This window comes from Arvicanthis niloticus, chromosome 8, assembly GCF_011762505.2.
Source record: "Arvicanthis niloticus isolate mArvNil1 chromosome 8, mArvNil1.pat.X, whole genome shotgun sequence".
NCBI classification, from domain to species: domain Eukaryota; kingdom Metazoa; phylum Chordata; class Mammalia; order Rodentia; family Muridae; genus Arvicanthis; species Arvicanthis niloticus.
Genome location: NC_047665.1, coordinates 468,783 through 482,249, shown reverse-complemented (window position 1 = coordinate 482,249; position 13,467 = coordinate 468,783). Strand labels below are relative to the sequence as shown.

Sequence of the window (13,467 nt, the reverse complement as noted above, 5' to 3'; positions counted from 1 at the left end):
AGTAATTTGTCTGTAGATGGAGAGAGGCAATTCTTGCCTAGTGGCTGTCACCGCACAACTAGAGTATCTCTAAGTATCCTCAATTTCTTCTTAGAATCCACGACAGGAAGCTGTCAGGAGCAGACAGGTCTCTAATCAAAATGAACATTAATATATAAATATTTGTAGCGTCAATTTTATGGACTTCTGATGTTTTGAAAACCAACTATCCATGTAAGGTAACCTGGACTGTTGTCTGTTCACTCCTCTCAGCTATTTCTAAATAAAATATGGGAAACACCCTAACAATAAACTCAAAACCATGAATTTGCTATAGTCCCTTAACTCATAGGTTAACCGTCCCAAATCAGTTAAAAAAGTTAAAAAAGGGCTGAGTCTAGGCCTTGTATTCCTAAATGTGTTACACAGGCACAATGCCCATGAGAGTATCAATATTCATCTCACTTCTTTATCAGTAAGAAGCTCGTACCAATGAAAACCTTAAATTTGAAATCAAAGTAAATTTTGTACCATTTAAGAAATTATAACTTCATCTTGATAATAATTATACAGATTTCTATCAATAGGTTATGGCTATGCAATAAATCCTACCTAATCCTCCCTGTTCCAACAAAACCACTACTTTTCCCTAGAAAGACAACCCAATATTAACCACTTTAGTCCCCAAGCCCAGGGAATAGGGGCGCTGACCCTTCATTGACTTCTTCAAGCTGATTACGGGCGTTGAGATATTAGAAGAGGGGTGGGGGAAAAGTAAATTGATAAGCCTCTGACGCTGGGTCTTCACTGCATCCAGATGGAATTCCAGGACATCAGAGGTTTGAGCAGGTCTGCTCAGTTTGCTTGATGAGTAGATATACCAATGTTCATTTTGATTAGAGACCTGTCTGCTCCTGACAACTTCCTGTCTTGGATTCTTGTTGGGAGCCGACTTTAAGCAGAAAAAAGCAGCTAGAAAGCAGCTATCAACTTTGCAGCCATCTGGAACCATATACCTTGACAGAGACTTGTTTTTCAATAGCCTACAACAGCTGAAGCACACTCTGATAAATATCTTGTTTATCCCACATAGCTTGTTTTGCTGTTTAGTGAACCCAGCTGCATGGTGCATGTGGTAAAATATTTTCACCTGTGTTCTCCTGCTTGTGCTTAAAAATACCCAGGATTTCCTTGTAGTGTGTGGTGTGTGTGTGGTGGTCAGTAGGAGGTGTGAATATAGTCTGTGGGAGACAGTAAAGGAGACTTGACTACAGATCCTCTGGCTTGTCTCTATTCTTTGCATCTCTTCCCCTTCTTCCCCCCATTCTCTCTCTTGCTAAACCCTGACCTGCGGAACAGAGTGGGCTGTTACAGATTCTAAGAAGAAATTGAGCATCTTTGGAGTTACTCCCGCTGTGGGGAGACAGCCACTAGGCAAGAATTGCCTCTTTCCATCTACAGACAAATTACTGTCCAGAAAAGGACACACATGCAGAATAGTTGACTGGTTATATCTGCCTAGACAGAGTAACCAGCCCTTAATAATTCTGCATCAGTAAGGTCTGTCAGATGATTCTGGGCCAGAAGACTGAAGATTTGATGCTCCAACGTTCTGTAGTATAGGGACTGTCCAGGTGTTCAGCGGTCTCTATAAATTGGCTAAGTTCTAGAAGCTATGCTTAATGCTTCCCATAATTTCAGTTAACTCACTCATTCTGGATTTCTGACGGGGTTGAATACCTATAGTCTCATAGCCAATCCTGGCTATTTACTTTGAGAGAAAAGATCTGAGTGGATGGTTTTCAGCTGACATTCACTCTAAAGCCAAGAAAAAAGCCAGGTTCAAAACTAAGTGTTTTAGTTAGGAGAGATGACAGAGGTTCTGGTTAGTCAACAAAATGATGGACTGGGTATTAGGACTATCTTGTACCTCACTGGTACAAATAAGCATAATTATGCTCTAATTGTATTTGAGAGAAAAGTTTTATTTTAACAGGAAGGGTGACATGTAGGAGGAGCTAAGGGGGAAGGAGTACCGAGAGGAAGAGAAGGAGTAAGGAGAGGAGAAGAAGAAGGAGAGGAGAAGCTAGGTGATGAGAGAGAGAAAGAGAAAGAAAGAGAGAGGGGACATGGAGGCAGATGTTCACGTGTCTCCACCAGTCAAAGGTAGTTGATATATCTAGGTTGGGTATTGGGTTAAGCTTCTGATTGAGCATTACCAAACATATAAAACCTTTGATTAACATTTAAAAAGTTGTATAAAAGCAAAAAGGAAAAGGGAGTATGAGATAGGGGTTTTCTAGGGAGGGGAAATGGGGAAAGAGGATGGAATCTGAAATGTAAATAAAATATCCAATAAAAAAATACAAAAAAAAAAGGAAAAGAAAAAATATATAAACAGAAAAAAATCACACATCCTTTTGAAAAGTCAGCACTATAATTTATATCCATCTTTCCATCCTAAGTACCATCTGACTTTCTCTTACTCTTGAACATAAAATATTTACATGCATGGAGATCTGTTTAACTTTAATTATGTGCATGTGTTTGCATCTGTGTGGGGGGTATGTATATGTGTGAATGCCCTTGGAGGCCAGAAGGGGAAGTTGGATCCCCTGGAGTTAGAGGCAGTTGTGAGCTGTCTGATATGGATGTTGTAAAGCAAACTTAGAACATCTGAAAGAGCAGTATACATTCTTAATAAGTAAGCCATCTCTTTAACCTGATGATTTATTTATTATTTTATTATTTATGGCATTCACATTTTTCTTTTCTGAAACCTCATAATCAAGATTATCTAAGGGTTTATGTGTATCTTATATTGGAGGTACATATATGCTATATGTAGCTATTAGCAGCTCTATTAAACTTGCATTTGTACTTCTCTGTATTTTTACTTTGCATTCATCATTCCAGAATAATTATAGCACTATTTCCTTTAACTCTCAAAGGCATTTGGGCTTGAATGATAAATTGTATGGTTCCTTTACCTAGCTGAAAAGATCAAGTATCAACAGATGTATTTCCATCTAAACAGATTGTTTAATTACAAGTACTGTTTTACCTGAATTAAGATAAACAACAAGCTTTCCTTTGATTAACTCCAAAACAATGTGAGTCCCATGTTGTCCTTTTTTATGGAATATAATCCCGCTGTTCTGCATGGCTTTAAATTTCAAAGAAATAACCTCTCTTATTGGTCTTATGGCTCCGTTATCAAATTTGTAGAGCAGAGAACTTTGTCCATCAAAATAAACCACCTCAGATTCTAGGAAAGAGGATATTGACAAACAATACTATACAAACATGATGAATATTTAAATATATGGCATGATATATCATAGTACACACACACAGAGGGGGGAGGGAAAGGGAGAAGCACTAGTCCTATCTCTCTGGAGAACTATTACCAATGAAGGTTGACAATTTCCTGATGTAGTGACCATTCAGTGCTTTATTGAGATCACAACTTCAAGAGAACCATTTTTGGTTTTTCTGCTACAGCCTATCAGAACTGTAATTCTGACATTCCTTTTGGATAGTGTCTTAAAACTTAACTATGTATGTCAAAACATTACAGTTCCTCAAAAAACAAGTGTGTTTTAGAAATAACAGAAAAGAACATCTTTGAGAAACCATTGATAATTGAACATTGAACACATAAAAAAATGATTTTACCCAGAAAAATCTACGATTGTTTTTAAAATTTAAAAATGAGAAAAATAAGTAATTGTCTTTGGAAAATGTATTTGATTAATAAATAAATAAAGCTGCACAAAAACCACAATAAAATATAAAGCTGCTTAGAACTATATTCAAGCCAAGATGATATATTGTTTATCTTACTGATTTCATCAATGTATCACTTAAAAACAGTAATATATAGCTATCCATTTCATCCAAAATATGTCATATAAATGCAATAAATCATCCAATTAATTTATTTTATATAGCTATTATTAGAAAAATTAGAAATCAAATTTTCTCACATTAGATTAGTGTACTTATGTGAAATTAGGATATCAAGCGCATAATGAATATATTAAACTGTACATGTAAACTAAGCAATTACTCCATGTTATACATTGAATTTTACATGCATGATTAACATGCAAAACTCTTGTCAAATTCAAATGGCATAATTTCTGATTATGAGACAGTAATAAGCCAAAGGACACTCTGAAACAACTGAGCAAAGATTTTCATATCTTAGCAACATCATTATCTCTACTTTCCTTTGTCTTCAGAAAGTGTTAGAGGTTTTATTTTACTTTTTAAACTTTACTAGCAAAAAGTTTCATTACTGAATATGCTCTGTCATCTCAGCTTATTGCTTTGTGTAATTAGTTTCATTCTCATCATGACTACAGTTTCTTTGCAACAATGTAATATCTTCTAAGGATATTCAGTTGATACAATGATAAGGATGTCATTGAATACTTTTCTTCAGACAAAATGTAATAGGCAAAACAAAACCAAAAGACTTTTTTAGCTAAAGAAGCTTTGAGTAATGACCTTGAAACTTGACTGGATTTCTGATAGTTATTTGAGATATAATGCTTATATCTCAAAATTTAACCACAAACTCTTAGTTCATTGTGATATGCTACTGAAGTGAATTAACAAAAAAAAAATCTGAAGCTTAACAGTAAATAATACTCAACTCTATTCTGTGAAGTAAACACATGATTACATGTAGCTGAGCAAACAAAAATCATGTTTGGGATAGAGAAAGAGTTAACTTAGCAGCAATTAACTTATCCACCAGAGTCCTACATTTAGAAGTTCAAAACCCTTGTAAGTGCAAAGAAGAGTGTTTATGGCTATAATCGACTATAAACATACATCCACCACAGTATATTTTTGTACCAAAGCACTAAAACAATGCCATTCAACAATGAATTTCTTAAAATATTTCACAAGAAACATTTAAGAAGTAATAGTGCATCACTGTTAGATAAATGATTTTGAGAAGATGATGACATATCAGGCTGAAGAGATTGCCATACAAGTATAAGTACTTGAGTTTGGATCCCAGATCCTATGCAAAAAGCTAGTTATCCCAACACATGAAAACAATCCTATCACGAAGGAGGCAGACACAAGGATTCCTGAGGTTTGTTGGCCACAAAGTCTCTGGCCTTTATATGGCACACACATGCATATGCACTCTCTCTGTCTTTCTGTCTATGTTCTCTCTCTCTCTCTTTCTCTCTCATACACACAACAATAATACATTTTATTTTTGCTATGTAAGAGAGCATCAATTTTCAAATCCCATGGTTATAACTAACCTGATTAATGAGGCTGAGATTTACAAGTAACTATACTTACATGGCTCTGCTTGCTGGCCATCTTCTTCCCAGACTTTCTCCAATCAATCCTTGTTGACCTAGATCTTATTCAGAAGTATGTCTATCTCATTTTTTCATGTTAGAAGACAGAGAGTTTAGAGGTGATATTTGACAATCACTGATGCAATTATGATATCACTATACTTCTCCCAAAGGATATCAGAAAAAAAGCTAATAGCATATATGTTTAAAGGTTTTCAAATATTCATTCCTATAAGATAAAGAACTTTGTTACAGACAAAATTCATGTGTTTAGGAAGAACTGTGTTAGAAGTAATCTCACAGATGCTCACAGCTAACCATTGAACTGATCATAGGGTTCCCAAAGGAGAAGACTGAAGGAGCTGAAACCAGAGCTGCCAGGGTCTAACACACCAGCCTGGGAGCACATAAGAAAGGACTCATGGCTCCAGCTGTATATGTAGGGGAGGATGGACTTGTTGGGCATAGGTAGGAGAGGAGATTCTTGGTCCCATGAAAGCTGGATGCCCAGTGTGGGGGAATTTGAGGGTGGGGAGGTAGGAGTGGGTGAATGGGGGTACATCCTCATAGAAGCAGGAGAAGGGGGGATGGGATAGGGTGTTTCTGGGGTGGGGTGGGGGGATGGGGTAAGGGGATAACATATGAAATGTAAATAACATATCCAATAAAAAATAAAAAAATAACCACCCCCCAAAAGAAGTAATCTCACCAACATCCTTGTTATGTCTTCATTCAAGCAACAGAAAGTCACCAGACACCATGTGCCGAGTAAAAGGACACAACATGGAACTCGATGGATTGGGAAACTCACTGTAGAAAGTAGGACTGAGATCCTGAAACACGACTCTGCTGCACTTATGGTGTGACACTAGTGTAAATGGGAATTTACATAGCATGACACTAGTGTAAATAGTCATTTGGTTAAAGAGTACATAAATAAAAAAGCTACATCCCTCAGTCACTTGCAAGATATGAACACTCTGAAAAGTCATAGCAAAAACAGTCTGCTTCTTTGAGTTGTTATTTTCTGTGTTTCCATAGCTGAAGCAGCTTCATGCAGGCTAATAGATGTCTTAGATTCTGTTGTCTGGACAGATTCAATACATATTTAAAATGTAGGAGCAGGTTTGAGTCAATGAGTTGAGAGAGACAGAATACAATAGAAATGACTGGTAATTTAGAAAATAAAGGAGGATAACAATTCCCCTCAGGGCATTGACTAAGAGTTCACAGGCCAGGGAGGAAAATTGCTCAATACAGGGTGACCCAGGGTGGAACTCCTCAAATTCTGAGATGAGAAGAGGGATTCAGAAGTGTGGCCAGAGTGCCATTGAAAACTTGTAGACATGGATAGAAAGCAGAGGGAGCTAGCAAACAAGATAAAAGGACTAGAATTAACATGGATAAATGGGATGTTTTACAAAATGTCAGGCATGAAGTACACAAAAGTACCTGGAAAATTGAGAAAACTTTTGTTGTGCAGGTTAGTAGCCACAATTCTGGTTACTATACCAACTCCAACCCCAATTTGAAAATGGACACCCAGAAAATGCTTCTGCTAAGCCAAGAATCCATAAGAACACATAAGGTGAATGAGAAGGTTGGTGAGCATACTAATATTAATGGAATGTAAAAAATTAGATAAAACTGCAAAAAGACATTGCCACTAGGCAATATGATAAACAAAGTTCTTAAACAAAAACAGGGTGTTTAATTAAAACTCAAGAAGTCATTCCTGTTAACATAGACCATACAATTTATACTGTTAAAATAAATAAAATTAATGTATTTGAACAATGATTATAAGAAAATAATAGATAATTTAGAGACTCTGCAGAAGGTACTTTGAGTTTTCTGGTAAAATAATACTCACTAGTGGTAATTTATGATCTATTTGCATTTAAAATATTTGCTAGTAGTTACTTATATTCTACAGGTTGTGGTGCAGAAGCTAACAGTGCCTATAAATTCTATGACAGCTTCACAGAGTCCACTGGCCCTTCTTAGGTTCAGTCACACAGCTTTGATGCCTCTGGTATCAACCTTGACCCCAAGAAATGGGAGAAATAGCTTCGTATGAAGAAAAATCTCCATGAAAGAGCATGCTATGCTTTGAAGTCAGTACACCTGAAGTTGTTTCATAGTAATAGAAGACAAACTAATTTTATAGCACCAAAGAGAAATTGTAAACATCAGACATCATAGCTACTACAACAGTGGGCACAGTTAGAGATTCAAGACAATTCCTTAGTGAAAGAAGATGACCAATGGTAAAGGAAAAGGAGGAGGATGGTAAAACATCACCGTCACATTTAGTACTTCATAGAAATACTAACAGCAGAAACAGGCAGAATTAGCAAGTTAATGGGATTGTATGGGGGAGGGGTTAATAGTAAAACAGATATAAAATACTTTATGGGTGGTAGGTTATTAATATGTCTCAGAAATTAACACTCTACATGATGGAAGCAGAAATTAGCAGAGAATAGAAGTGAGCACCTGTGAGAAGGAAGTGCAGCCTGGTACATCCTAAAAAGCCCAAGATACTCCCATTCAGTCTATTCTTTGCTTCTTCTATAGTTCTACATGTTCATATTTCACTATTTTAAAACCACTTAATCTATTTTATATTTACTTTTATTCATTTATTTTTGAGACAGGGTCTTATGTAGCTTAGTGTGACCTCTAACTCACTATGTAACTGAGAATGGCACTGAACTTCTGATCTTCCAGTCTCCACTTCCCAAGTGCTGAGATTACATGCACATGACACCGTGACTTGTACTAGAGATAGAACACATGGACTCATGAATGTTAGGCAAGCCATCTGTTCATTAAGTTATATCCACAGCCCATTAAAAAAATGAAGTAAAGCACAGAGGAAGACTATTTGCATTGGGTAAGGAATGAATGAGTTATTTCCAAATCAATGCCCCCCTTGAACAAAGGAAGCCTGGATGTTTTGCTGGGGAATTCTGTACATACTCATATAGGAAAGTACATTAATAAGAGGCACATTCTCAGCATGCTCAGTTTACACTCATATCTTAAGAAGAAATGTTGGCAGTCACAATCTTAGGCATGCTTAGCTCCGGTTCGTATAAATCATGTTTAAAAGTTAAAACGGGGAGCAAGAGTTTGTGGATATGCTCAACTGGCATTGTGTAAATGACTAATAGGAAGCCTTTGGACTTGCTCAGATGTGTCATAAAGATGGTGGCATACAAGTATACTTCTAGGTATGCTTAGCTGGTTCATATGATTGTAGATGGAAATATCTCTTAGTATGTTTCATTTTTGCCAAAAAGATAGTAGACAAGAATCCCTATGAGTCTGCCCAGATTTTCCCCCAAAATCTTATCATTTTCTAACATACTGATTTGTCAAGATGCACAAATATCTTTTTCCTCTGAATGTACTAACATCATCTGATGACAACTAACTCTGGGCAGTTACATTAATATCCATGTGCATATTTTAAATTTTGTTTCATTTTAACAGGAATTTAAAACATGCTCATGATGTTAAGAAATTGTATAATTGCATTCAATATCATCAGATAACAAAGACTAAGTCACATCAGTTCCACTGCTTGATTTTTATGTTAGTGTTGTATTCATGTTTTCACTATGTCGTTTTATTTTTATTACAGTTAAGAGATGATAAAAGAAGCTGGTGCAGAAATATAATTTCTCAGTAAATGAAGATCAGAGGAAGTAATAGTATGTTGTAGAGCTAAAGGCTTCACAGTGACACTGATAGAAAAAAGTAGTTAGTACCATGACATGTTGTTGTAGATTCTTCATGCTAGTACTTACTCCCAAAACACTAGTGCTAAACCTGACCCATAGAAGTCTCCAAAAGTCAGTGTCATTTGTTATTATTTAGAATTTAATTGGCTTTATGAATGCCTATGATGTTACAAGTATTTTATTAAACTTTGGGAATCTAAAGATAAATGAATTATGGGTTGAGTCTACTTCTAAATTCAGTGTGACAAGGACATCTATGTGTCGCATATACTTACTCGTGTGGATGGCTTTATGCATACTGGTCAACACCAGGTGTCTTCCTTTATTGTCTGTCACCTCATTTACTGAGATAGATTCTCTTCACCGACCTGCTAATTCATCTGTTGGCTATACTGGCTGGTTAGTGTGCTCCAGAGATTTACCTGTCTCTGTTCTCTGTCTCCGGCATTGGATTCACAGACATTCACTGCACACATACCCTTTTATGTGATACTGGAGCTCCAAACTTAGGCTCTCATTTTATATCAAACATTTTTCCCACTAAGTAACATCTAAATTTAACTATGAAAAAACTAATTAAAGCCTATATTGTTATAAAGCATTAATAGAAGTCTCTTAATAAAACTCAATTTTAATTATACAACTATTAAAAGGGCTAGAACAAGTAATTTTTAACTTACACTGATTTTTACAGCATCTCATACAGATGTTTGTTTCACATGAAGAATAAATATCACTTACTGTATGAACACCCATATACTTCTATCCGCATTCCAATCCTGCCCTTGGGGTTCCAGGCTAAGGGGAGAAAGCGCAGGAACCTGGTGTGGAAGGAGGGCTGGAGACTATACTGTACCACACTGTCTGCGTTTGTGTTTCCTGAAAATCCCTGTTTAAAAAAAAACACAGAGGAAGGGTCGATGTATCTTCAAAATCACCTTTGTATTACCACTGCTCATATCAATGGTTAACTCTGCCTATATCCAAAAGCTGGGTTTTTTTCGAAATAACTCTGCTAATGTTTAACACAGGTATGGCAATTTTGCCTTGGTTCCTCAATTAGCTACTATTGTCTAAATATTCTTTTGGTTTAAGATACTCTAAATATCGGCACCATTAAAATATTTATAAACATTTTAATGATGGTGGTTTATGACCACCATTGGGCTTACTCTCCTGAAGTTTTCATTTCACAGGTCTTTCCACCATCATCTCCAGGCAGAAAGGCTGTTCTTATAAAACTAAATCATTAGGGAAATGAAGCACCATAGTAACTAATGCCCAAGGATTACAAAGAATTTACCAAGAATCATAGGGAATGGTAATATAGAGCTAGAAGGGACCTAAGGCATTATTCTAGCCATACTTCCTTAATGCTCAGGTGAGATGCTACTAAGAGAGGAAAAATATACGTAAGTATCGTATAGGTCAGATAGGATTAGATTACATCCAGGGTCTTCTTTTATAATCACAGCATTGACTCCATGTTATCATCCTGAATCTGCTTGCACAAAATACAAGTCAAGTGCAAGATTTCTACATTGCTAACATGGTTACTGAAGCTTTTTATGGGCCGGTGTCCAGTGAGTTTCTGCAGGAAATACACCACCATTATCTCTACTCAGCTCAGCCAGGAGCGCCTTTTGCCCATTCTTGCTGTCTGAGCACTGTGAAAGACCAGAGTGAGAAGAAAGAAGCCTGTTTATAAATATTTTTGCCTCATATTGAGGTGTGTGTGTTTGTGCATGTGTAAAGCTATAGAGTTTAGATCTGGTTAGTTTGGATCTGGATATGGCATACTATCATATATATATGGAAACATCATACTGAACCCATTAATATGTACAGTTAATACATGTTAACATAGACAATTTTAATAACATGGGAGGAAAAAGAGAGACCAGTGATTCTTAACATTTAAATTTATTTATTTCAAATCACAATGACTAGTGCAATAAATAAGGTGAATATTCTGCTCATGAGCATTTACAGAGAAGTAAAAACAAAAAATAAACACTAAACACCAAACCTCTTCCTTACAGAAATTTTCTGTTGTGTTTCTTTTCAAAATTTTATTTACATGAGCTTTTTATGAATGTATGAATTACACATAAAAAAGTCCAAGGGTGGGTGGAGATAAGGAGTTTATTATGGAGCAGCTTCCCAATGAGTAAAGACTTAAATCAGAATAGTGAAAGTTATACAAACAACTAAGGCTATATTAGAAACGGACTTTTACTTAATGAAATTAAAATTAGAGAGTAAAAAGCATAGCTCCTAATACTCTCTTGTACTACAATGACTTTCTGCCTGGTGCATGAAGTTAAAAATAAGTTACTATAATAAATACGTGCAATGGACAACTTACTTCAACCAACAATTAAAAGTGTTATTTATTTCTCATCACCACATCTCAGCCCAGAACTCAGGAGGAAGCCCCCTGCTCTGCCAGAAGCCTCAGCAGCCACCAGAATTTTAGCAGAGACATTCTGATCAGCACTCTGGGTATCAGAAATCAAGCCCCCAAATCACATGGAGATCTACTCAACCACAGGCCATTCCAGCCAGAAGACCAGAGAGGAAACAGAAAACAAAGAACAAAATACCCATTCAAGAAATACCCATTCAAAGAAACTCAGAAATCAGCACCGAGACCTATAACCATCCCAAACTTAGATGCTAGTTAAAAACACAATCAACAACAGCCAAGGCAATATGTTACCACAAAAGGATATCTCTCCTACTACAGCCAGCCCTGAATATTCCAACATAGGAGAAGCACAATAACATTAAAACCAACTTTATGAGGATGATAGAGGTCCTCAAAGAAGAAATAAATAAAGCCCTTAAAGAAAGCCAAACAGTTGAAGACACTAGGCAGAGCCAGTAAACCCCACAGAAGAGGGAGGATTCTAGGAGCCAGAGAGGTTGAAGACACAAGAACACAATCTACAGAATCAATAAGCAGGGTTCATAGGGGCTTACAGACACTGAAACGACAATCATGGACACTGTATGGGTCTGAGCTAGATAGTCTACACATACATTTTGATTGTGTAGCTTGGTATTCTTGGAAAATTGGGGTGTTTCTGACTGTTTTAATTTTTTTTAATTAATGATTTTATTTATTTACATACCAAATGTTGCCCACCTCCTGTTCTCCCCTCCAAGAGTTGGTCACCCCATCCTCCCTCCCCCTTGCCTCTGAGAGATGCTCTTCCCCCACTCCTGGCATCCCTCTACCCTGGGGCATCAATCCTCTATAGGATTAGGCATATCCTCTCCCAGTGAGGCCAGACAAGGCAATCCTCTGCTACATGTGTGGGTGGGGCCTGGAGCAGCCTGTGTTTGCTCTTTAGTTGGTGGCTTAGTCTCTGGGAGTTCTCAGGGGTCTGGGTTAGATGACACTGTTGATTTTCCTATGAGGTTGCCATCCCCTTCAGATCCTTCAATATTTCCCTTAATTCTTCCATAGGGGTCCCTGACCTCAATCTAATGCTTGGCTGTAAGTATCTGCATCTGTCTCAGTCAGCTGCTGGTAGAGCCTCTCAGAGGACAGCCATCCTAGGCTCCTGTCTGTAAGCACAACATAGCATCAGTGATAGTGTCAGGGTTTGGTACCCACCCATGGTATAGATTCCATATTCCACTGACAAGTTTTTAAAATTTTTGATACATATAACATGCACCACCCACAACCAAGGAAGCATACAGAAACAGTTGTTTTATGTCTTTATATACAAAACATTATTTTCCTCTCATTTATTTTAAAATACAAACAGGAAGATATATTTCTGATTGTTATGACTATGACATCGCATAGTAAATGAATTTAGTTTCTTAGTTTTAATAGAACTAAAATAAATTGATTAGTATTTGTGTTTGGCTTTGTCACCTTGAGACAATTTGAAATCACCTGGGAAGGGAATCTCAATTGAGAATTATCTAGATCAGGTTCACCTGTGGGCATGCCTGTGAGAAATTTTCTTTTTTTGGTTTAATTGAGGTTGGACTACCCAACTTGAATGTAGGCAGTATGTTTTCATGGGCTGGGTCCTGGACTGAATAAAAAGGAAAGAATAAGCTGAGTGTAAACATTCATGCATTAATTCATTGCTCTGCCTTTGTGTGGATATGATGTGATTGGTTGAGTAAAGTTTTTGCTGCCTGGACTTCCTCACAGTGATGGCTTGTAACCTGGAATTGAGCCAAATAATTTTCTCCCTTAACTTGCTTTTGGGAAAACAAAACTAAGACAATATTTGAGGAGTGTTAGCCATAAACTAATATGACTGGAGCATATTAACCATTGATTAAAATTCAGAGATCTGAACACAAAAATCAGACATTTACTATCTATGATTAAAATAAATACATTCAAAGAATTAAGCTATAGCTTA

The 13,467-nt window shown here is 36.7% G+C and overlaps 1 protein-coding gene across 1 annotated transcript in view; it reads right to left on the bottom strand.

Annotated features, from left to right (window-relative positions):
* The window catches only part of LOC117713937 (contactin-associated protein-like 3), a 149,104-nt gene that overhangs the window by 60,586 nt on the left and 75,051 nt on the right, over positions 1 to 13,467 (bottom strand). Inside the window, exons 4-5 of the mRNA XM_034510488.2 lie at positions 9,809 to 9,956; positions 3,044 to 3,247 (exon numbers count right to left, since the gene is read on the bottom strand). Of these exons, the coding sequence (XP_034366379.1) occupies positions 3,044 to 3,247; positions 9,809 to 9,956 (352 nt within the window). The remainder of the gene's footprint in view (positions 1 to 3,043; positions 3,248 to 9,808; positions 9,957 to 13,467) is intronic.